At 41.4% G+C, this 26,955-nt stretch overlaps 1 protein-coding gene across 3 annotated transcripts in view; it reads right to left on the bottom strand.

The window, feature by feature from the left end:
* LOC126365992 (protein GDAP2 homolog) overlaps nt 1-26,955 on the bottom strand; it is a 929,669-nt gene that overhangs the window by 169,190 nt on the left and 733,524 nt on the right. For all 3 annotated transcript variants that reach the window (XM_050008813.1, XM_050008815.1, XM_050008812.1), the window contains one exon: nt 20,732-20,971. In XM_050008813.1, the coding sequence (XP_049864770.1) occupies nt 20,732-20,971 (240 nt within the window). The remainder of the gene's footprint in view (nt 1-20,731; nt 20,972-26,955) is intronic.

Here is a 26,955-nt window from a genome sequence, read left to right as displayed (position 1 = left end):
CCATCTGGATAGCACAATTCAGTTAGCACCTCTGAATTCACTACAGATCATGGTTGGCTATCTGAATATGTTTGTTTCAAGAAGTGTTCAAATTATGCAGCATCCAGCATCATCATATCACATGCTACAATTCCACCAGCGATGGGTTGGTAGAAAAATAGCATCACATCACAAAGGCAACTCTCATGTGCCGTTATGAGAAATGGACAGAGGCCCTCCCTTTGATCCTCTAAGATCTTCACACAGTACAAGCTGGACATTCGCACATCATTAGCAGAAATGGTGTGTGGGGAGTCGTTACACATTCTATTGACTATCACAAGACACTGCTGCCATCAACAGTATAACAGTCAAAGTTGGTACAATAGCTCTGAAATCACACAGCCAAGATCTGTCAACCAACTGCTTGACATCACAGCAGACACCCCATTTTCATCCGCAGAGCTTTGGGTGACGGTACTAATATCATGATCTGCACAGATCTCATCAAATCATCACTACAACTACCATACACCACTCCCTTCCATATTGCATCCAGGAGACCACACCATTGGGATCTTGCAAAACAGCAAAACTAAGAAGATCCTTCACCCCTATGAGGCACCGAGCCAATGCCACAAGCCCCACCACATCTGGACACATCGAAACAGACTTCAACATGTGGTTATTATCTCCCTTCAGCAGCCACGCTGTCATTGCTTTCAGCATCTGTCTGCATACGAGCTGGCCAGCAAATAAAGTTTCAGTGTCCTTATATTACAGATGCTCTATACTAAACAGGAGGGGTGAATAATAAATCCAACAGCAAGTTGTTGTGTGAGTTACCTCTGGTACAATAGGTATCTTTGAAGATAGTACGATTATTCATTTATGGATGCATTTTTGTGTTGCTAGAAACAAAAAATTAATTCTGTACACTTCAATTCTGTGTATGTTATTTTATGTGTTATGTATGCATTACCCACATATCTATGGTGATCTTGTCAATACTTAATTTACAATAAGGAGAGGTGTTTTATCTTATTTGTGATACACCCTTCCCAAATTCTAATTAAAATTAAAAAACCTTATAGTTAGAATTATACAGAGAAGAAAATATAACTTTTTAAAAATGGTTGCTTTATTAATTATTATATATATCTGTTGTTGATCTACTAAAATATTTCTTTATATGACTGATAGGTAATTCACAGACAGACATAACACATGATTTTATATGCAAAGTGTGTGTGTGTGTGTGTGTGTGTGTGTGTGTGTGTGTGTGTGTGTGTGTGTGCGCGTGTGCGCGTGCCTTGACTAAATGCAACAGAGAAACGGGGGGAGGGGGGGGGGGGGGGAGGAAGGAAGGAAAGAAAGAAAGAAAGAGAGTTGAATAAAATGTTCTCGGTTTTCCAGCGGCGTCAATTCAACTAAAATCCTCGAGCTTTCAATGGCCATCTCCGCCATAGTCATCAGGAGTTCACTGACTGCCGGGGTTGTTACGGTCTCTCGCTTTTATAGGCATGATGACCTCATCAACAGCCAATCAGATCAATCCAATGTGGCGCGCGTGCGTAAGTCAACCCAGGCAGCCAGCACACTGATCGGTACTTGTACGCAAATAGTTTCCAGCACCCTGCACACAAGAAAGTTGTCCTGGACACGTTGGTTCATAGAGCCAAGATTATCTCTGACGACAACCACCTACAGTCTGAATTGCAGAACTTAAAATGTGTTTTGGGGGAAAATTGATACAGCAAAAGAGACATCGCTAATGCTTTCAAGGGCTGCCAACGAAAGACACCTGGTGAATCAATAGAAGAGGCCAAACAAACTGTATTCCTGCCATACTGTGGAGCAACTAGGAGTAAGTTAGGACGTCTGCTGCAGAAACATGGGCTAAGACCAGGGTTCTGGCCCACCCCCAAGATACGAGATATGTTGCGCCCTGTTAAAGATGACATTGTTCTTCGAGTGTCTGGTGTGTATGGTGTACCCTGTGAATGTGGCAGCATGTACATTGGACAGACAATTCTCACTGTTGCGGAGCATAGTACTGAGCACAAGTGCCATGTAAAACAAAGGGAGCTTGACATTGCCTAGAAAACGGACATAAAATACAGTTCAAAAATACAAAAGTGTTGGCTCACGTGTCTACATATTGGGACTCTGTTATAAAGGGAGCAGCCAAGATTCGCTTAAACAACAACAATTTCAACAGAGACCAGGGATATACACTCAGCAGGGCATGAGGATAGGCATCGGACATCGAAAGAAAGCAGACTAGCAATAGCTCCGCTAGCTGCCTGGGTCGACTTACGTGTGTGCGTCACATTGGATCGATCTGATTGGCTGCTGATGATGTCACCATGCCTATATAAGCGAGAGACCATAACCACCCTGGCAGTCAGTGGGGGGGGGGGGGGGGGGGGGGGGGGGAATTTATATGTTGGAATATGTGAGATGTTTATTATTTATAAGATTGCAGCATGCGTTCAGAAGGAATTATGGAAAAGAACAACCACGTAAACACAGCATAGTACATTGGTATCAATAATTTAGGGACAGAAGTTGTCTCTTTAAGCAGAAACATACTGAACAACCAAGTGTGCCAGATGCAATTACAGAGAACGTGAGGGAGAGTTTTGTACACAGCCCCCCCCCCGCACACACACACAGAGCCCTCATCCCTCCCCCCCCCCCCCCCCCCCCCCCCCCCCCCCCAAAAAAAAAAAGGAAGAAGAAGAAGAAGATTCGTGGAAGACTTTGTGACAATGGTTGAATTTCAAAGCATACCATCTGCAGCTTGTGTGACAATTAAAACCCGAAGACTATAGCTGGCACATTCAACTTTCCATCACAGTGCAGGAAGCATGCACCTTCAACTTTGCATCACAATGCAGGAAGCACTTGAGGATAAACATTTCACACCCAAGCTGATATTAAGTGATGAAGCAACCTTCCTTTTATCTAGGGCAGGTTAATCATCAAAATGTGAGAGTGTGGGGCACTGAACATTGTCATGAAATTGTAGGGCATAAATGAGACTTGCTGAAGGTTAACATTTTTCTGTGCAGTGTCACAGATGAAGCCGTGTGGGGTGTTATTCTTCTGTGCAAGACGGTGATGGATACCTCTTGTCTTGATATGTTGCAGTTGTAGTTCTAGGTTCATCACTACCTAAAAGACAAACATCTGAATTACTGGACTGGAAATAGTGTGAAGACGATGTGGCACTATTTTTTTTTTTTTTGGTCCCCTGGGTCACCTGACCTGATGCCTTGTCACTTTTTCCCTTTTGGGGTACCATGTTTATGTACTCCCACTGCCAGGAACACTAGAACAGCTCACAGAGCATGTCAATGCTGCTATGATGAATGATGACAGGATTTTGCTACATAATGTATAGAACAAACTAGATTACCACTTGGATGTGTGACCAGTGGGGCACTCATAGAATCTTTTTAGGGTGCAAAAGTCAGACTTCATGAGTTTGCAGTTCCATTCATGCATCAGTCACATTTGTACAAGTAATATTTTGGAAAATATAGGGCTCTGAAAATGAATGAATCATTTATAGTAGCCTTGTATCAGTAGTAATAAAGAGAATTAGAAAACCCAGAATTAGTATATTCTTAACTTTTATCCATCTTTCATCTTTTTGTGTCTCCTATCAATACGTGAATGAATAAAACTCTGCTGTTGTGTTTTTTGTCTGTATGTTTGAGCTAATCTCAGGAACAGCTGTATGGATTTTGATACAGGTTTCACTAATAGACAGAATGATTCATAAAGAAGGTCTGTGGGCAAAGGAGCTAGGTGTAAGGCCATCTGATGGCAGTGCCAAACAAGTGTGAACTGCTGCTACTAGGCGATTGGGAAGAGCTATCACCAACTTCCTAAGTAATGTGTGATGCACGACATATTAGATATTAAGCTAACAAGACTAGATTTCTTGGTATAGTGTTAATGTTTGAGGGGCATGAAGCACAATATGGGAAGAGATCACACAGAAAATATAGTTTGCATCAGATTGGCACTGGAGTTGGCTGGTCGGCAAGTGACCATAAGTCATGCTGAACTCTGTTATCGTCAGATAGGCCATGCTGTACAGGTGCTGCAGTTGGGCAACCAACAGGTGGCCACGGCTCACACCAAACTGGTGCTACAATTGCATCATTTCCACAATATATCATTCCACATGTCAATTAAATATGGAACAGATAACATTTGTGCCTCAGGAGAACTTTCCTATCATGTGCTACCTAAAATGATTTAAGATATATGATGGTGATGGTATTCAATTATCTAACATTATTCTCTGAATTTTAATCACAAATAGAAAATTGCAGATACATGGCTAAGCCATGTATGTGCAATATCCTTTCTTTCAGGAGTGCTAGTTCAGCATGGTTCGCAGGAGAGCTTCTGTAAATTTTCGAAGGTAGGGGACGAGGTAGTAGCAAAAGTAAAGCTGTGAGGACGGGGCGTGAGTCATGCTTGGGTAGCTCAGTTGGTACAGCACTTGCCCGCAAAAGGCAAAGGTCCCAAGTTCGAGCCTTGGTCTGGCAAACAGTTTTAATCTGCCAGGAATTTTTACATTTCAGCTTCCTACTATTCAGGTACACACATCTTGAATAAATCTCCAGTAAACATAAAATGTTTAACTAAATATAAAGCTCAGTTTAAAAGGCACCCGAAAGGCATAGTTGTGACCAGCTTCTCCTACTTTAATGAAAACTTTCCAGACAGAACCAGTTGATGTATTGTATGTATGTGTATGTCTGTATGCAATTATCATCATCATCATCATCATCATTATCATTATCATTATCATTATTATTATTATTACTGTATTTTTCATTAATACCACAATACATCAAGGGGAAAAAAAGGGACATGTTCATCATTCAGAAGGTCGCCTCATTGCAGATCCATGGTTTGAAAGAGTTCATCTCATCACACAGTAAATTAGAATTTCTTGATGTATTTTACAGCTGATATGCAAATATACTCACTGATTTTATTTATTAAACAACGAGTTTTAAGCTACTATACTGAAACAGAACTGAGTTAGTTATTTCTGTAATACATGTAATATAGAGGATCCTAATTATAGTACATGGTGCAAACTGGGGTTGCTGCACTTGTTGTGAACGACAACCTGTTTTCTTCTGCCTATACACCAACAAAGTCATACGACGACACATACTGCTGCGAGTTTGTTGAATGGGAACTCAGACGAATGGTATGTTGACTAGAATGGATCACTGCTATTGCTACTGCATAATGTGATGTTTTACTTACTCTTTTATCTAAATCAATTGTACATCTGTAAATTCTTTGTATCTTCACACTAAAGAGTGCTATTTACAGCTGAAATCTGGATATTCAGGAATAACAAAAAGCAAAGGGATTGTGACTGATTGCAGTGTTCCAATGCTTCCTTAAATTAATCTACCATTGCTGTGCACAACAGTTCCTTACAGAATAAAAGTTGGTTAAGATTGGATTAATGACATTTTGCTGAGAGGTAATCTTCCTCTGCTACATACACAAATGGATTGGCAAGAAACCCAAATATGAAGGACAATAGTATGTGCTCTTTGGCATGATTGTTACAATGGTTCTTAGAGTCCAAGCGCAGATGCAGATTAGAAACACATTTAAGAGCCAAAGAAACTGGTACACCTGCCTGACATCATGTAGCACCCATATGAGCACGAAAAAGTGCTGCAACACGACATGGCATGGACTCGACTAATGTCTGAAGTGGTGCTGGAGGGAATTGACACCATGAATCCTGCAGGGCTGTCCATAAATCTGTAACAGTATGAGGGGGTGGAGCTCTCTTCTGAACAGCATGTTGGAAGGCATCTCGGATATATTCAATAATGTTCGTGTCTGGGGAATTTGTTGGCCAGCAGAAGTGTTTAGACTCAGAAGGGTGTCCCCAGAGCCACTCTGTAACAATTCTCGACGAGTCGCATTGTCCTGCTGGACTTTCCCAAGTCCATTGGAATGCACAATAAACATGAATGGATGAAGGTAATCAGACAGGATGCTTATGTGTGTATTACCTGTCAGAGTCATATATTGACATATCAGATGTCCCATATCATTCCTTCTGCACGTGTCCCACACCATTACAGAGCCTCCACCAACTTGAACAATCCCTTGCTGACATGCAACATCCATGTGTTAATGGGGTGGTCTCCATACCCATATATGTCCACCTGCTCGATACAATCTGAAACGAGACTTGTCCGACCAGGCAACATGTTTCCAGTCATCAAAAGTCCGATGTCAGTGTTGACAGGCCCAGGCGAGGCATAAAGCTGTGTTTCATGCAGTCATCAAGGGTGCACGAGTGGGCCTTTGGCTCAGAAACCACATATTGATGGTGTTTCATTGAATGGTTCACATGCTGACACTTGTTGATAGCCCAGCACTGGAATCAGCAGCAATTTGTGGAAAGATTGCACTTCTGTCACACTGAATGATTCTCTTCAGTTGTCATTGGTCCTATTCTTGTAGGATCTTTATCTGGCTGCAGGGATGTTGGAAATTTGATGTTTTACTGGATTCCTGATATTCACGGCACACCTGTGAAATGGTCATACAGTAAAATTCCCACTTCTTCGCTACCTCAGAGGTGCTGTGTCCTATTGCTCATGCACCGACTATAACAGCATGCTCAAACTCACTAAATCGTGATAACCTGCAACTGCACCTGACATTTGTTGTCTCATATAGGCATTGACAAACACAGTGCTGTATTCTGCCTGTTTCATATCTCTGTATTTGAATACACATGCCTATACCAGTTTTTTTGGTGCTTCAGTGTATATCATAAGCATCTAACTGTCAGTACAAACAATTCATTATTTCTCGTACCTCCACCAGGTATAAAAATAACCTACCCAAAGTCTGAAATGCACAAAACAGACAGCTGTAAATTTTTGGGACTACAGACAGATCACAACTTTAATTGGAAAACCTATACCTTACAACTATTAAATTTCCTTAGTTCAGCTACTTTTGCAGTACACATGATTACGGCTACAAATGATTTTAAAAGTAAGAAATTAGTATATTTTGCTTTTTTACATTCCCTAATGAGTTAATAAATTATTTATTTATTTTGGTTGGGGGGGGGGGGGGGGAGTGGTAGTTAGTAGCTCAAGTACAGAAAGGAGATAGTCACATGGGTACAAATGTAATAAACAACCTAGCAGAGAATGTTAAATGCCTTACAGGTAACATGGTGGTGATAAAGACTGGAATGATGAGCAGCTATATGAACTGGAAGTATTTCTGAATGACATGAATTCTAGAAGCTACTGGCTTAAAAATGAGAACATCAACTTGATAAATTCACTTTCTGGCTACAATTTAGCAATGCATTTATGCAGACAAAACAATTCTAGATGATCATGCATTCTAGTAGAACAGTCACTAAGCTTGGAAGTCAGACAAACTTTTAATTGGTTGAACACGAAACTTTAATTTGAAAGCTACTGCCCAGAACTTTTGGAATTTGGGATATTAATTATTAGTATATACTGTATCCATGGATATTCTGTCACATGTACATTTCTAGACAAACTTTAAACTTTTCTGAGTAGGCTGCAGCCTGAAACGTTTGTGCCAACTACAATATAGATACAAGAGCTAACGAGAAATATGCCATTTCTCTGACAAACTTGTTATCTACAAATGGCCTAATAATAAATTTTAATGAACAATAACAGAATCTGCTGCAACATGTATAGCTAACTTTGTTAGGAATATCGATTATAGTGCTACTGAAAATTCATTTTAGACTTGCAGGTATCTGACCAGTCAGCTCTATTTTTCTCATTGCCAAATTTAGATAAAATCTATATAGTGAAGAGAGTCAGGAAATTTAAACAATAAAGTATGAATACATTTTTCTCAAAACTGAATGAAACTTCTTTGTTATTCAGAATCCACTCATGAATACAGTCACCTACATAACATTACATATACAGTGTAAAAAAAGCTTACAGATAACTGAAGGCCTGAAGATCTCAAGCATTGAAGGGAGGAAACTGCACAGGGAAGCAAGAAACCATCATGACATTGTGGTGCATGTAAACAAATATACTAGAATAATTGAGTCATTAAACAGGCAAAACAAACGGCAAACCATAAATTCATCTCAGATACTATAAAAAATCAAAAACTATATGACAGATTGTCAAGACTGAAGAAGCCTAAATTAGAAATTGATGGGGAAACTGTTACAGACTCCATACAGATCTGTCAAGAATTCAACAGGTACTTTATAACTTCAAATAAAATGAATGACTTCCTTCCTCCTCACATAAACCCCAACATAAGCAACACAGACCTGGGACATTTAAATTTACTCATGTATCCTGTCATTAAGTGTCAACATTATCCTCCTCTCTCTCTCTCTCTCTCTCTCTCTCTCTCTCTCTCTCTCTCTCTCTCTCTCTCTCTCTCTCGTTCTCTCATTGTTGAGTCAGTTCCAAGTGTCTGTGACCCCATGTACTATAGCACACAAATTTCTTCCATCCTGCACTATCTGCCACAGGCTTTCCAGGTTTGAATCCATTACTTCTGTGATGCCATTAATCCATCTCATTCTTTGCTAACCTGCTCTCCCTGTGCCTTTCATCTTTCTCACCCTTAAGGTCTTTTCCAGTGAACCAAGCCTTCTAACAATACGCCAACAGTAGGGCTGTTTTTTGTTTCAGCATCAGACCTTCCAAATAGCAATATGATTTTATTAACTATAATACAGTTCATTCTCTTTGTTTCCTATGGCACTCTGAGGAGTGTCCTCCAACACCACAATTCAAAGGAGTCTATGCTATGCCATTCAGCCAGCTGGAAAGCTCAAGCCCTTAAAACACATATCATTGTTGTTAAAGTTATGCCTCTATGGCATATGGCAACACATTACTATGGGTTCATGCCCTTCGCCTATTTGCTCTAAAAGACAATCTCACACTGTAGCAGATGACACAACACCCAGCAAAAAATCACATGGTGAAGTGTATGCATCTGAGGACAAGAATTTTCTCTGGAAGCACCTCTTTGTGGCGGTGTGTGCGGTTTTTCCCTAAAGCATACCATAAGAAGCATTCCCAGCTTCTAGCACTTCCTGCACTGGCGATGAGCTGTGCACTTGATGAGTCCAGCAATTTTGTACTTTTGGTGTTAAGTTTATGTTAAGTTATTTGATAATCAGAACTTAATGGCTTACCATAATTATACTAGATGGCACGTGACCCACAAAGATATCAATGGCGAGTCGGTTTTGTGTTTCTATAAACAAACAGAATTGCAGGCCCCGCCATGCCTTTGGAGAACTAGTACTAAGACTGACACTATATTTCAGGGCAGCATTCTTTGGCACCCACTTCACGGTCTCATGTCTGATCATGCAGTATCCACTTCATGGAGCCCATTAAATTATATCGAGGACAAACAGATCCCACCTCTTTTTGTGAACTATACACAAACTACTGCGGCTCCATTCATACACTGTTTAAGACTGAAATCCCCAACTGTGTTAGATTAGCTTCACCCATGGTATTGCAAGTTCATTTATTTGTACCTGTATTTTGCTTTGATCACCATGTTAGTTGAGATACACTCATGGTACTTCCAAGTTCACTTGTTTGTATTTGCATATTTCCTTGATCACTGTGTGCTGGGTTAGCCCCATTTATCTTATCTCAAGAATATTAATGATGTTTCTCATCTTGTCTAAACAAACTGTGTAAACTGATTACCCACACACGGATGCTGGGCACCCCTCATGTGCATTAGTAACACATTCATGAGAGGTAAGGATTACAGGACAAACTCAACTGAGACTTTTTGTTCACAAAAATTTTGTGGCAACTTATCTTCGTAAACACATTCTGGAATTAACTGTGCCAGTTAACATTCCAATAAAGGAAATGCTTAGTGTTTGGACATCTTTTTGTTACATTGTTCCCATGCTTTACCTTTCCATTTTATCCTCCACACTTACAAAATCCATTTTATCATACGCAGGTAACCCCAGCCGACCCCCCTCCCCTCCCCCCCTACCAATTTAAAGCTTCACACTGTGGGCTGCTGCCTCGAGTGGCCCACAACCTGGCGAGTGCTCACCACACCAGTCCACAAACGCACGCAAAGAGTGACTGCCAATGTCATCTTCCCCCACCACTTGGCTAGTGCCTGCCAAAATGGGCTGTGGGCATAGTGCAGCACACTACTTCATAATTCCAGCATTAACACAGAGTGAAGCACTGTGTCACAGGATGAGACCAATTCTGGCTGCCGCTACTTTCAAGTTCAGTCTCAGTCAGTATCTAAATGCCTACCCCCCCCCCCCCCCCCCAACCCACTCTCCACCAATCATGACCTGGATTCTCAGTCACTAGTGACGCCATACAATTTGCCCTAAAATTGCATGGCTTGAGTCTCTGGTCACTGCAGAGGCATGCGATATCATTGCAAGCCTGCCACAGTCCAGTAGGTTTGATAGCCTGAAAGACTGGCCAACAGCACACATGGCCATGCCAGAAATGCACTATTTTTATCAGAGGAACGTGTCAACATGTGATCCTCACAATCCTGCACACTTGTCAGCTGTCAGTCCCAAAATGCTGCTACTCGCAAATTGGCTTGCACATCTGCTCGCCACAGTCCACATAGTGTTAGCTGTGCATGACTGTATGAACATTAACAGGGTCACTGTCGCCACCACCACTCAGCCATCCTGATGCCCCTTCACACAGTCTCCCATATGTACACCCTAGTGATTGGAAAAATTGACCAGTTAAAACAGATACCAGTATTTTAGTTCTGAATAACTGTGCTTTTTTTTGTTTGGCGTTGGTTGTAGCAGGTAGTTTTTACTATTCACTAATAACCAGGTAAAAGAATGAAGATATAATTAGTCATAGCAACAGTGCTAAAACTTTTGGTTTTTAAATGAATCATTTTAAAAAGAATGAGTAATTCTTATTTGTAAAATGTCAATTGCTTAGAAATATTGCCTTATTATAGAAAATGGGATAAGCAATCAGTACTATTTTGATACTGCGTGAAGAGTTTGACAGAGCACTAAAAGACCTAAGTTGGAACAAGGCCCCGGGAGTAGACAACATTCCATTAGAACTTCTGACAGCCTTGGGAGAGCCAGTCCTGACAAAACTCTACCATCTAGTGAGCAAAATGTATGAGACAGGCAAAATACCCTCAGACTTCAAGAAGAATATAAAAATTCCAATCCCAAAGAAAGCAGGCATTGACAGATGTGAAAATTACCGAACTATCAGTTTAATAAGTCACGGCTGCAAAATACTGATGCAAGTTCTTTACAGACGAATGGAAAAACTGGTAGAAGCCGACCTTGGGGAAGATCAGTTTGGATTCCGTAGAAATATGGGGACACGTGAGGCAATACTGACCCTACGACTTATTTTAGAAGCTAGATTAAGAAAAGGCAAACCTAAGTTTCTAGCATTTGTAGACTTAGAGAAAGCTTTTGACAATGTTGACTGGAATACTCTCTTTCAAATTCTGAAGGTGGCAGGGGTAAAATACAGGGAGCGAAAGGCTATTTACAATTTTTACAGAAACCAGAAGGCAGTTATAAAGAGTCGAGGGCTGTGAAAGGGAAGCAGTGGTTGGGAAGGGAGTGAGACAGGATTGTAGCCGCTCCCTGATGTTATTCAATCTGTATAATGAGCAAGCAGTAAAGGAAACAAAAGAAAAATTCGGAGTAGGTATTAAAATCCATGGAGAAGAAATAAAAATGTTGAAGTTCGCTGATGACATTGTAATTCTGTCAGAGACAGCAAAGGACTTGGAAGAGCAGTTGAGCGGAGTGGACAGTGTCTTAGAATGAGGATATAAGATGAACATCAACAGAAGCAAAACGAGGATAATGGAATGTAGTTGAATTAAGTCGGGTGATACTGAGGAAATTAGATTAGGAAATGGGACACTTAAAGTAGTAAGGGAGTTTTGCTATTTGGGGAGCAAAATAACTGATGATGGTTGAAGTAGAGAGGATATAAAATGTAGACTGGCAATGCAAGGAAAGTGTTTCTGAAGAAGAGAAATTTGTTAACATCGGGTATAGATTTAAGTGTCAGGAAGTCGCTTCTGAAAGTGTGAGTGTAGCCATGTATGGAAGTGAAACATGGACAGCAACTAGTTTGGACAAGAAGAGAATAGAAGCTTTCGAAATGTGGTGCTACAGAAGAATGCTGAAGATTAGATGGGTAGATCACATAACTAATGAGGAGGTAGTGAATAAGATTGCAGAGAAGAGAAATTTGTGGCACAACTTGACTAGAAGAAGGGATCGGTTGGTAGGACATGTTCTGAGGCATCAAGGGATCACAAATTTAGTATTGGAGGGCAGCATGGAGGGTAAAAATCGTAGAGGGAGACCAAGAGATGAATAGACTAAGCAGATTCAGAAGGATGTAGGTTGCAGTAGGTACTGGGAGATGAAGAAGCTTGCACAGGATAAAGTAGCGTGGAGAGCTGCATCAACCCAGTCTCAGGACTGAAGACCACCACCACAACAACAACAACTATTTTGATACCCGCATCCAATGTGTGCCATAAGAAATGGTACAGTGTTTCTGAGAGAATACTGTAACTGTTAACATGTGTTGGAGCCTGTTAGATGGAATGCCTGTGCATGCAGTGTGCAAGACTTGCCCTATATCATCAACATGTAAGTTTCTCGCTGTCTGCATCGGACATCAGTTACATTACAGAAGGGCACCACCCCTAGTCTGGAAGTATTTTAGCAAATGTGGTATGAATAAAGTACAATGCTTCATTTGCTTTAAAAGATAAAAAAACGAGGAGCCACGGCAAACTTATGACATCACATGAGGGGAAAACTTCAAACTTGAGAATTCATTCAAAGTTTATGATAAAAATGCAAAGTAGCTGATCTGCTGCCTGTGTCTACACAATATTCCTTCATCTCCTTGCAGCCCTTGAAAACAGACAAATTAACAGGAAAAAAAGAGTTCCCCAACCTCAGTTTTCACCATTTACCACTCAATATCCAAGCTGCCTAAATAGTGGTATGTTCTTCAATTATAACATGATATTCATGCAGCGTTACAAAAAAAATTAGAATCTGTAAGCAAATACTGGTGATGTTTTGTAGTATATAACCACTTATCAAGTTTTGAGAAAAGCAGCAAATGGTGGAGAGATTATGTTTTGTTGTATTTACCTATTTAATTTAATATTTTGATTCTATTTGTAATGAAGGTTAGGGAGACAAAATTTTCAATCCTTGTTCAATTTCTACAATTATAAACCGAAAATCAGTGATTTCAGAAACCAGTTATTTTGAGCAGTTTTAACAGTCTGGTTAAACTCCTGTTGGAAAAAAACCAAAATAACCAAAAACTGGTTGTTTCTGAAAGTACCGCAATCCATAGTACTCCTGCCCTCTATGTCCCATGAACCCTGCACAGATGTAGTGCAGCTCATAACTCACATGTCTGGTGAGATAAACAAGGTCACATCTGCACTGGAGCATATTTAACCTCTTTTATCTGTGCTGCGACCATCCCCGTCCCTGTCCTGTGATGCTCACGGCTGCCAATGCACCCACCCCCACAGGTGCACACTCCCCTCTAACAGCTAGTGGTGACTGCCTGCCATACTTGGGGTGTTGGTGATGTTTTCTGGTATCATCAGTGCTTCAGCCATAATGCCGCGAACTGCCGGGCACTGTGTGCATGGTTCCCTAACACCAGCAGTAGGTGTGCCCGGCTGCTCTGCTATTTCTCAGTGTTTGTTTGTGCATGACTATCACAACCACCACAACAGCCTACCTTCTTGACAATGGTTCTGATTTCTCAACTATCACTGCAAATTATTATCCTCCTCTTCCCCCCCCCCCCCCCCCTCCCTCCTCCCCACCTTCCCGACTCCCACACACACAACTTACTCACAACTTACTTCTCCTACATCCGGTCCGGTCCACCAACCTTGGCCTTGGCACAGATTGTGCATGGGCTTTTACAATGGCCAATGTTACAGATGCTATCCCCAGTGCTGACTTATCACCTACTACATCCTTCTCCTCGCCCAGTCGAATCACTCCATCATTGATGGCATGTCCCGCCGTTACATTTCTTTTAGGTCCCGCAATGCTACCCCTTTACTGACCTCTTTGCCCAATTTACTCTTCTTGTTCCCAGCCCCCCTTTCCTCTGGAAAGTGCACCAAGATACATTGCACTACACCACAACAAGAATGGGCCCCCTTGTTTTCTGCCAGCTCTGCTGCCTTTCAAAGGGATAGTGAAGATCTGTGCAGACTTAAATTGAGGTAGTGATCACTGCCAGTGTCCTCTGTCCCTTGAAGAGTGCATGAGCCTCTACCCTACACCTCATACCAAAAAAGATGGGACGGTACCTGTTCAGTAAGTTTCCAGTCCTCAATGCCAAGATGGTTCCTGACCACTGCCCAGAGCCTCTCCTGCACAGCTACATTGAAAGTCCATCTGGTGCAACCATCTGCAAACAAACAGACTGGCAAAGGAATTTACGCAGATTCCAGTCACCCCGCAGGTCTTGGAGAAGATGGAACAGTCACCCCCTTTGGTCTTTACGAATGCATATTTATTCTGTTCGGGCTCTGCAACACCACCCAGACCTGGCAACATCTTCTTGGTAGTGGCCTATGTGGCACCTTCAGTTGTTTTGCTTTTGTGGAGGATATCCTTATCTACTCATGCAATCTCATGCAGCCCTCCCCACACCTCTGGAAGGTATTTTCCTGCCTTCAAGAGGCAGAAGTTGTTGTCAAGCTGGAGAAGTGTGTCTTTGGTGTTCCAGAGATCAAATTCCTTGGACGCACGAAATCATCTGAAGGCTCCTGCCACTTGGTTGAGAAGGTCCGGACCACTGCTGATTTCCCATGCTCTACAACTTTCGAAGAACTGCAGGTTCCTCACGACAGCAAAGTTTTTCCAGAGCCCCTGAAGAACACTGCAAGCGTGCAAGCACCACTCACGGTCACACTTCAGGGCAACTACACTAAAGGTAGCAGCCCATTTTCTGTATGGCAAAAATGATGGATTGCTTTGAACAAATAAAATTTTATGTTCATTCTAAATTTATTTCACATGATTTAGTAAGTTCCCTCTACAAGCTCCATGGAATATGACTAAAGTAATGTCCAACAAAAGAATTTCTCAGTGTCATGCCAAAACTACTTTACACAAGAGTATGTTTAGCAGGGTTCTTTTACATAATTCATCACATTCCAGAGAAGGAATTAGGATCAGCAGACACTGTATTATGAAAAGCACTTCAATGAACTAAATGTAATGGTGGTTTGGAACTAGAAGACAGCAGGTAAAAGATTGCTCAACATGGAGTCTTGAACGGCTTGCCTCTCCTTTCTAATCTTTCCCAAGCTGTCCTTTTTTCCAGAATGAGTTCGAGTCTCATCTCAGTCTGGCACACAGTTTTAATCTGCTAGGAAGTTTCATATCCCTCTTTCCTTGCTAAGGAAGAAACTAACCGTTTAAAAAGCAATTGTAGAGATTTTTCTATTTTTCTATTTGTCTAAAAGTCAAATACACTTTTCTACATTTGAGGTATACAAAGTAGGATCACAAGACTATACTACACTCCTGGAAATGGAAAAAAGAACACATTGACACCGGTGTGTCAGACCCACCATACTTGCTCCGGACACGCCAAGACCGTAGGATCCTACGCAGTGCCGTAGGGGACCGCACCGCCACTTCCCAGCAAATTAGGGACACTGTTGCTCCTGGGGTATCGGCGAGGACCATTTGGAACAGTCTCCATGAAGCTGGGCTACGGTCCCGCACACCGTTAGGCCGTCTTCCGCTCATGCCCCAACATCGTGCAGCCCGCCTCCAGTGGTGTCGTGACAGGCGTGAATGGAGGGACGAATGGAGACGTGTCGTCTTCAGCGATGAGAGTCGCTTCTGCCTTGGTGCCAATGATGGTCGTATGCGTGTTTGGCGCCGTGCAGGTGAGTGCCACAATCAGGACTGCATACGACCGAGGCACACAGGGCCAACACTCGGCATCATGGTGTGGGGAGCGATCTCCTACACTGGCCATACACCTCTGGTGATCGTCGAGGGGACACTGAATAGTGCACGGTACATCCAAACCGTCATCGAACCCATTGTTCTACCATTCCTAGACCGGCAAGGGAACTTGCTGTTCCAACAGGACAATGCACGTCCGCATGCATCCCGTGCCACCCAACTTGCTCTAGAAGGTGTAAGTCAACTACCCTGGCCAGCAAGATCTCCGGATCTGTCCCCCATTGAGCATGTTTGGGACTGGATGAAGCGTCGTCTCACGCGGTCTGCACGTCCAGCACGAACGCTGGTCCAACTGAGGTGCCAGGTGGAAATGGCATGGCAAGCCGTTCCACAGGACTACATCCAGCATCTCTACGATCGTCTCCATGGGAGAATAGCAGCCTGCATTGCTGCGAAAGGTGGATATACACTGTACTAGTGCCGACATTGTGCATGCTCTGTTGCCTGTGTCTATGTGCCTGTGGTTCTGTCAGTGTGATCATGTGATGTATCTGACCCCAGGAATGTGTCAATAAAGTTTCCCCTTCCTGGGACAATGAATTCACGGTGTTCTTATTTCAATTTCCAGGAGTGTATTTTGTCAGTCAGTAAATCACTGTGGATTACATCATGAAAACAAACTAATTACAGGTTGGAGGGGGTTGAGAAACCTGCAAAGTAAGAGGGGGTGGGAGAGGAGAAGGTAATGTTGAATGTTTCAAATTATGTTCAGTGTACACTCTTTAAATTCCATTAAAATATTTTATTTAAAACATTAAACATATTCTGTCTTAACTATTAACTTTTCAGGTTTTCATGAATTGATTTTGCACATGGACAATATTAAGAACCACGCTGTGTCTATAACTACTGTTGTGGTTGGCAGGAGAGCAAATACAGGGTTACTAAACGAGGCTGAAATGCACGCATTTTAGCTCACGCAGGCTGGCGTGAGGTCTGGAACATGACAAGGGAATTAGAATTGAGAAAAACGGACGTAGCTGGTGGGATACTTAACTTTAATCCATAAATGACAAATTTCACTCTGGACGGTACATGATGCACACTACCAATAATAACTGATAATGGCGCCTTGCTAGGTCGTAGCAAATGACGTAGCTGAAGGCTATGCTAACTATCGTCTTGGCAAATGAGAGCGTAGAAGTCAGTGAACCATTGCTAGCAAAGTCGGCTGTACAACTGGGGCGAGTGCTAGGAAGTCTCTCTAGACCTGCCGTGTGGCGGTGCTCGGTCTGCAATCACTGATAGTGGCGACACACGGGTCCGACATATACTACCGGACCGCGGCCGATTTAAAGGCTACCACCTAGCAAGTGTGGTGTCTGGCGGTGACACCACAACTACAGTGATGGAAAAAAAAAAATCACAGCACCAAGAAGGGGTTGCGCAACATAGACGAAAGTTGGTGGGTGTGTTTCTAAATTTCGAAGATGATATCTATTCAAATTTCATGCCAGTCACAAAACAGTGGTGCTAACATAGCACCCCTATGAGGACACAAATCATGTTCGCTTTCAATACATGCAGTAACGTCATGAGTGTCAGTAACCTCTGAAGTTGGATGTGGCAAGTTGATGTTAGTTGAGAAAAACACCATTATCAGTTCCTCAATGAGTTTGAATGAGGTCAGGTAATAGGGCTATGAGAAGCTGGCAGTTCCTTCTGAGACATTTTAGAAAGGCTTGACAGGAATTTGGCCCTGTACAGGACTGTTGGGAATGGTGGTTCCGAGAATGTACAGTTGCAAGCAGACCAGACTCGGGATGACCACATAGCACTACCAAGAGTGTTTGGCGCATGGCTCTGGCACCTTGTATTGAATCGGCAGCACCAATTTGAGCAGCAGTTGGGACCACAGTGACACAACAAACTGTTATAGATTGGTTACTTCTAGGACAGTTCCGAGTCAGATGCTGGAGAAGTATGTCTTTGGTGTTCCAGAGATCAAATTCCTTGGACACACGACATCATCTGTGGGCTCCTGCCCTTTGGATGAGAAGGTCTGGGCCATTGCTGATTTCCATGCTCTACAACTTTCGAAGAATTGCACGATCCTCAGGACAGCAAATTTTTTCCAGGACCCCTGAAGAACATTTCCAGTGTGCAAGCACCATTCACAGTCACACTTCAGGGCAACTGCACTAAAGGCAGGATTCCACTGATCCCAACCCACCACCATTAGTGACATCAATGGTGTCAAGTGAGAGCTCATTGGAGGGCAGGGTCAAGGTATGCATTTTATTCTAATGAAAGCTATTGACACCAGTGATGGCCACATGGTAGTTAGGAGGAGGCCAGTTGAGGACCTGCAACCAACTTGTCTGCATGCTAGAGACATTGGACCTACATCAGGAGTTATGGTATGGGGTGCAATTTCATATGCAAGCAGGAGCACTCTCATGGTTATTCCATGCGCACTGACTGCAAAACTGTATGTCAATAGGTTTATTTGACCTGTTGAGCTCCATTCATGATCAGCATTCCAGAGGGTACTTTCCAACAGGTTAACACTTGCCCACATACCAGTGTTGTAACCCAACATGCTCTACAGAGTGTTGATGTGTTGACTTGGACTGTTCAATCACCAGATCCATCTCCAATCAAACACATAAGGGATGTCATCAGATGACAAATCCAGCATCAACCAAAAACAGTATTAACAATCCCATTATTGACAAACCAAGTCTAACAGGCATGGAACTGCAGCCCACAAACTGACATCCAGCACCTGTACAACACAATGCATGCACTTGCGTATGCTTGCATTCAACAACCTGTTATTAATGTACCACTGATTCACATTTGCCGTGGCTTGTCTTGCACTTACATTAGCATGTGATCTTGCAGATTTAGTCACTTAAATATATTACCAGGACAAAAGTATTCCCAATATTTCATTACTCTACTTTCTTTGTGTTGCTATTTTCTTCCATCAGTTTATCTTTAAGACGAGACATTATTTTACTGTAGTCATCAATGACATTTTCTTAATCTGCATCTCATCTTCATTTTATGAATCACTGAAGAGCTATATGAATGAATGAACACAAAAGGTGCTTACTGTGACCAGAATATGACAAAGCTGAGACTGATTCGATAATCTATTGAAACTGGTTGACCATCCAGTGGCCATCAACGGTGAGTGACCGAGTATGGACGCAAAAACCTGAACAAGTGTCCAAGTGTGAAAACATAGTGTATAGCAAATCCTCATTAGACCGAAACAATGGTGAGCAATGACAACAATACAAGAACACAGTGAAACCACAACTGAAGACAGAGATGCTTTATAGTGAGGCCACAAGCATTAATTAGCCAGCAAGACAGGCATGGCTTTGTGGCCACTACTGCAACAAAAATGTAGCACTCAAAAATGTAGCAGTGCCATTACCAGCCATCACAAAGTTCCACGGCCTCTGGCAGGCTTTCAAAATTGCCATGCTGTGATACCAGATCCTTCCTCCTAGAACAGACAAAGAGGGCTGGAAGCGACACTGATGATGCTTTGTAATGTAAGCCAGTGGCACAGTTGATGTACCGACTCTTAAGCCCGCTGGCAGGTAGGAGGAACTTGGGATGTCTGACAACACACTGTGGAGTGGAGGCATGTGCAATGATGGCCAAGAGGCCAGAGGCTGCGATGAGAAATCCACCTAATGCCTGCTTCCACGGGAACTGCCAATGGCATCCTGGAGTGCAAATTATATCCCTGGGGATAAGAGACTGTTAAGGGTAGGTGTTCCAGGTCTGTCTGTGCCACTGACAGTTGTGCAGTCAGTAGGCACAGACAGAGTTTTTTAGTATGACAGTGCTCCAAACCACTCAGAGTGTCAACTTGGTAAGACACTGCCTGTAGCCAGTGTACATGCAGCTTTAGTTCTATATGTACATGCCCACATTGCTATAGACAGTGCATAGTACCCTGCGTGCCCTGGTACTTGTCATTTTACACTCCACTTGATGCCATCCAAAGCTTTACTTCCTGCATTTCCTTGCATGTAATCCCTCTCCCCCCACCCTTCCCCCTCCATCCTCTCCTCTCTGCTTTCACTTTCACTTCTCAGTTTTGTACTTCTCTTGAGAACAACCCCCACCCCTCTCTCTCCCCAAACCCCACTTGATTATTTCTCTGATTAACTCCCAACCTCTACTTTAAGCCGTACATCTTACTCCTTTCCTGTTCCCATATGCATTTCATTTTCTACCTCTCCTGCCCTCTTGTCGGCATACACACAGTTGTTGCTGTCAAGATCATTGGTGGGTGCATTTGGATGTCTGTGTAGCTGTGAGTATTTACACTCTAAAAAGATTGGTAGTTTGTAAGCTCATTAGTCACTGTTCTGTTATGTGAGTCTTTATACCACACATCACTCACCTGTGATGAATGGTTGCCTTTCTTCATTTTTGCATATTAATATAACACAATCTTGTATGAGAAAAATTGAAAAATGTCTTCGTGAATGGAAGACAACTGTTATGTAAAACTTAACAGAACCTCATTAGAGTTATTGCTATTGTTCCAAAAGCTTTGACTTGGAAAAAAATTAGTCTTGAGTCAAGAACTGTGTGTGTTAAAAAGAGAGGCTTTAGGTTACATTTTTGGAAACTACTTACGATCCAGTGAATGTTGTGGATTGTCAATGATGCGTATCTGCCTGTCTGGGTATACAGGTTCTCCATACAATCCACCAACATCAGATGGCAGTTGCCATAAAGCATTCTCTTCTTCCTGGAGGGATCGTGGGAAGTAGAGAGGCAGCAGAACCTCATAAATTCCGAGGTCTGTGTTCTCCACAGCAAAAATCACAGTTTCCAGAGAGCTGTGGTGTTTTTCTAAGAAGCGGCGCACTGTACCTGTAAGGCAATTGATGTATTGAGATCAAGTGTGAGACAATAGCATTATTTTAAAAGAAAGGTATTATTCCAACCAAGTCAAGTTAATAGTATATATGCAGAGAGTGAAGAATACTCTTCATTCTCTCAGTACACACTCCATGCTACTTCTTGATTTGTTTAATGAACTTTGGTAACCTCACTTACATGATGAAAAGTCTAGTATGTGATTACATATAAAAAGTAATATAACAGACCACTTTCTATAAAGCATAGTGTTTTGTGTAATCTCTCTCTGTGGATGTTCCATTGAGTTGTAACGCAAATTTATTAACAGGGAAATTCATTACTGTGGCCTTTCCCGTCAATGTTATTGCTATTTTAAGCAAACACCTTCCATAGAGACTGAAATGGACAGTAATTAAAGGTAAGGCAGCAGATGTCAAACATGTCTGATATGGTAATTCATGCATAGATTATGTGCACCTGCAGTATCAAATGATGAGTTTGTTATGTCATCAAGGAAAAAGGTAAATAAAGTAAAATGATTAACAAACTATATTCCAAACAATGGAAAATCCAGGATGGAATGTAACAATATTATGAGAAGGAAAGTAGCTAAAACACACACACACACACACACACACACACACACACACACACACACACACACACACCTGCAGTCTGAGGTGTGAGTAGCAGTGAGCAGCAATTTTCCTTCTCATAATATTGAAACTATATTCCAAAATTTTCAAAACAAACAAAACAGCTGCAAGAAACATAAAAAATATTAATATCCACAGTAAGCAAGTAATGTCAAAGTTTGCCTGGGAATAATACACACAAGGTTCCCTTTTGATCTCAGGAAAAACATAATAAAAGAAACGACTGTATTCAAGGGTACAGACTTTTCAAAAGAAGAAATAAACTGCCTCTGAAATTTATGTAAACAGAAGATAAATGTGTTTTAGATACATCCATAGATCTACATAAAATTGTGGTTTCTGTTTTTAAAGTGCTAAGTCTCCTTATGAGCATATAAGAATGTCAGTGTTTAATGTCTCATTGACAGTGATAATTGGAGAACTCTAGTTCAGTTGGTTGAAGAGAAGGAAGGTTAGGGTGGAGATTAAGGGTGGGAGGATGGCGGCAGGGGGGAGGTGGGGGGGGGGGGAGATGATACAGTCATAAGAACAGTCAGGGCCATAATAATTGAAATATGTAAGACTCAGACAGTGATTTCTTTTCTAAATGACAAGACATGACAGCAAACATTCATTTCTGAATCTGTAAAATTTATGGCACTATGTAAAATAAAAACTATGTCATGTTTCACTATAGAATTTGTTTTGTTTTTAATAACTGCTATGAACTACACAATGGTTGGAGTTTGGATGGTAGGAGAAAAATTATGAATTGGAGGAAGTAAAGCTGTCAGGGCAGGCCGTGAGTCATTCCTGGATAGCTCAGCCTGTATAGCACTTGCTTGTGAAAGGCAAGGTACCACTTTCAAGTCCCAGTCTGGGACAAAGTTTTAATCTGCCAGGAAGTTTAAAATAAGTGCACATTCTGCTGAAAAGTTAAAAATTCGTTCTGGAAACAGTTCTGACCATCAGCTAATTTACAAGAAAGCCTCATCACCCTGTTAAAAAATGTTATGAAATGAACAGTACAAATTACATCAAATGAGTGGAGTGGGTTGTTTGGGGAAGGGAGACCAGACAGCGAGGTCATCGGTCTCATCGGATTAGGGAAGGATGGGGAAGGAAGTTGGCCACGCCCTTTCAAAGGAACCATCCTGGCATTTGCCTCGAGCAATTTAGGGAAATCACGGAAAACCTAAATCAGGATGGCCGGACGCGGGATTGGACCGGCGTCCTCCCGAATGCCAGTCCAGTGTCTAACCACTGCACCACTTCGCTCGGTATATTAAATGAGTGCAAGAATGCCGTATCTCAAGCCACCCACAGGGATGCACTGTTGTACTTGACAACATTCCATACCATGTGGCTGCATGATCCGTTACAGCCATGTGGATAAGATACCTGTCATCTTGACTGCTAGTGCTACGAGGCCGTTGGGATCCAGCACGCCATTCCATTTTACCCTCCTGAACCCACCGATTCCATATTCTGCTAACAGTCATTGGATCTCGACCAGCGAGAGCAGCATTGTCGTGATACAATAAACCGCAGTCGTGATAGGCTACAATCCACCTTTATCAAAGTCGGAAACGTGATGGTACACATTTCTCCTCCTCACACGAGGCATCACAACAACGTTTCACCAGGCAATGCCGGTCAACTGCTGTTTGTGTATGAGAAATTGGTTGGAAACTTTTCTCATGTCAGCACGTTGTAGGTGTAGCCACCAGTGCCAACCTTGTGTGAAAAGATAATCATTTTCATATCAAAGCATCTTCTTCCTGTCGGTTAAATTTCGTGTCTGTAGCACATCATCTACATGGTGTAGCAATTTTAATGGCCAGTATTGTAGTTCAAGAAAATAATGCTTCAAATTGCACTTCCCAAATTTAAAATACGTTGTTGTGTTTGAGGAAGGTAATACCAAAGTGACAGAAGAAAAGACAAAGTAAGAACTGTTAGATATCATTAAGACACATAAACGCAAGCCTTTGTAGACTGTAGACAGATTACAGAAGAAAACGGGTTTCACGCCATAAATTATCTACCCACGACAAAATATATCAGCAAGAAACATCTGAGAATCTTTTGTTAAAAACTTTGATGCATCTTACACAATGATGCATAAAAAGTAACTGTAGAAGACAAGGCCAAAATATGTACACACTTAATTTTTTTGGAAGGAGTATTGGGATCATGATATTCTAATGCATCAAAAAGTTGGTAAGAATGTAACAAAAGTTGGACTTAAAAGCAGTGACAAAAAAACTGACAGAATACTGGTACTGTTACATCCAGCCAATTAGAAGAAAATTTCAATAATATGGTCACAGAATCTTCTCATACAGCTGATGAAATCTTTATTTAAAGACTCAAGATTTACCACAAAATTTACATCTGTGTAAAGTTCTCAACAAGAAGCATTATTGGTATATTACATGTTTGTTCTTAGACTTTTGGACTTATTACACTGTGCTAATATTTTCTCACTTTAATATTTTGAAACTGATCGTAATTGCAGTCCTCTCCCAACCCACCCCTGCCCTCCTCCTCCCTTTCTCTCTATCAGCATTAGCATGGTAAGTGAGTCTGCAAACATTATCATCTTCATTGCCCAGTGGCACAGTTACCGTATTTTATGGACTATAAGGTGCAACAGACTATGAGACCCCGCTTAATTTTTACGACTTTTTTTAATAAAAAGTAACATTTTTACTATCAGACTGCAAACCACACTAAAAAAAAATTAGTTTATAAAACCGAACTGACCTTTAAAATCCATTAAAATAGTCATTTGAACTTTCTTCTTCTTTATTATCATCATTGTCCTCTTCACATATCAGATCGACTTCATTGCCATCGAGAGTGTTAGTGATGCCACACTTTCTGTAAGATTTAACAATAATGTCTTCTCTCACTCTAGACCATGACTGGTTTATCCACTGACACACTTGTTTGATTGTAAGTCATTTTAGAGCTCCCTTCAGCGTGAATTTATGTCAGGTTTCATCCATCATCCATTTGCTCCATTCCTCTCTCATGTACACTTTAAAAGGTTTATTTATCATGGCATCAAGAGGTTGCAGTTGAGAAGTACTGTAAGTTATCCCAAAATAACAGCAAGTTCTGCATTTCCCTGTCTCAATTTCTGTTTCACAGAATTTTTCAAATGACTACGAAACTGATCTAGTACAAGAAGAAAACTCTTCTTCAATAAAGCATCTTTCCTTCTCTCCCACACTCTGTTAATCCATAATTTCATAACAACCTCATCCATCCAACCATTGTCATGTACATGAACAAAATCAACTGGTGGTATTTCAGAAGGTTTTGACATTGTTTTGTGTTTCAAAATAATCACTGGATTAAGTTTAGTATCATCAGTACAACACGAAAGAACAGCAGTGTAATGCATTTTTTCATGTCCACTTGTTTTTATATATACAATTTTAGTACCTTTCATGGCATCGGTTTTGTTACTCACCACATCCAATGTCAGAGGAGTTTCATCCGTATTTGCTATTTGGGTTAATTCTACACTGGTTTTCTTTCAATGCTGAATAATAAAGTAATGGAAAGATAATATTGTCTCTTTGAACTCTTACAGTACTTTCTGGGATATTTTGGTTTTGATTCAAATGATAAGCCCATGACATTTCATAAACCTGCAGCCCCAACCAACTCCACCCTTAATGTCTGATACGTTCCATTGTAGCACTAGATTAGATTTGAATCATCTTTGAATTAATTCCAATGCCATTTTGATGGTGTCCTCAAATCCATTTTAGTATGTCAGCTTCTAGTTTTGGCCATTTTGCATTCAGAACTCTATTTGGACATTTAGTCTTCCTCGTCCCCCCCCCCCCCCCCCCCCCAGTTCTTCTTCACTAACCCACCAATTGCGAATCATTTTTTCTGCTGGTGGAAGGCTGAAATGCTGCCCAACTGCTCTGTTTCCATGTACTTCTGTATATGTTATTACTTTCAATTTATAGCCCACATCACAATTTCTTCTTTTATGGAACTAGATACAAACAAAGATATTTTACTGTTACCAATGACACATACCACTTCCAATTCTAGTTCACTGGCACCACAGACTGCATTGATGCATCATAGGTGTTCTGGTTTTGTGATGGTGGGGCAGGAAGGAGACAGTGTTAGGCTCTAGCAAGCTTGTAAATCCACATACTCATGTTTATCGCATTGGTCCACTGCTGCTGCCAGCTGAATCCAATATTACCAGATAGAGAAAGTTTTCCTGCGGCATTTAATATATGGCCATTTTTAAGACTGGCAGGGATTTTAAATCAAACACTGTACACTTTTATATTAATTTCGAGTATAATATACACCTCAATGTAGAGGTAATTTTTTGAACAAAAAAGTGCATCTTATAGTCTGGAAAATACAGTACATCAGATGAAGTGTACAATAAATTTCATTGTTACTGCTATGAGTGTATTTTCTTTTTTATGTTTCTGGAACATACTTTCTGACTGACCTCCATATTACTATTCTTTAGAGTATCTGCAATGACATATTCCACTGAAGCATATGATGAAGGGAAGGGGTGGGGAGGAGATGAAAAGCAATCCAAAACATTTGCTTTACCCCGTAGTTGGATTTTCATTTTGCCTACTGGCTACATGTTTCAGTAACAGGTATCATCATCAGGCCACCTCCTGCTGTACAGTTGTCAGGCTCGCTTCCAGTGAGTGTGTGTGTGTGTATGTGTGTGTGTGTGTGGGGGGGGGGGGGGGGGGGCTAACATGCTGTGCACGATATATGAAACAGGGAAATACCCTGAGACTTCAAGAAGAATGTAATAATTTAAGCTCCAAAGAAAGCAGGTGCTGACAGGTGTGAATATTAATGAACTATCAGTTTAATAAGTCAAGGTTGCTTAATACTAACACAACTTATTCACATGTTTTGTGTCTGGCAGAAGCTGACCTTGGGGAATATTTTATTGGGTTTCAGAGAAAATATTGGAACACACCAGGCAATACTGACCCAAAGACTTACCTCAGAAGATAGGTTAAAGAAAGGCAAACCTACATTTATATAAATAATTTAGAGATTTAGTGAAAGCTTTTGACAATTTTGACTGGAATACTTTTTTTTTTTTTAATTTCTGAAGGTAGCATGGGTAAAGTACAGAGGGTGAATGTTATTTACAACTTGCATAGAAATCAGAAAACAGTCGAAGGGCACACAAGAGAAGCAGTGGATGAGAGCGCGTGAGACAGTGTTGTAGCATATCCCCACTGTTATTCAAGTTGCACATTGAGCAAGCTGTGAAGGAATGTAAGGAGAAATTTGGAACATGTAAGAGAGGAAAAATAAAAATTTTCTGGT

Source organism: Schistocerca gregaria, chromosome 4, assembly GCF_023897955.1.
Source record: "Schistocerca gregaria isolate iqSchGreg1 chromosome 4, iqSchGreg1.2, whole genome shotgun sequence".
NCBI lineage: Eukaryota > Metazoa > Arthropoda > Insecta > Orthoptera > Acrididae > Schistocerca > Schistocerca gregaria.
Note: the sequence above shows the minus strand (reverse complement) of the source record. Positions and strands in the feature narration are given on the sequence as shown.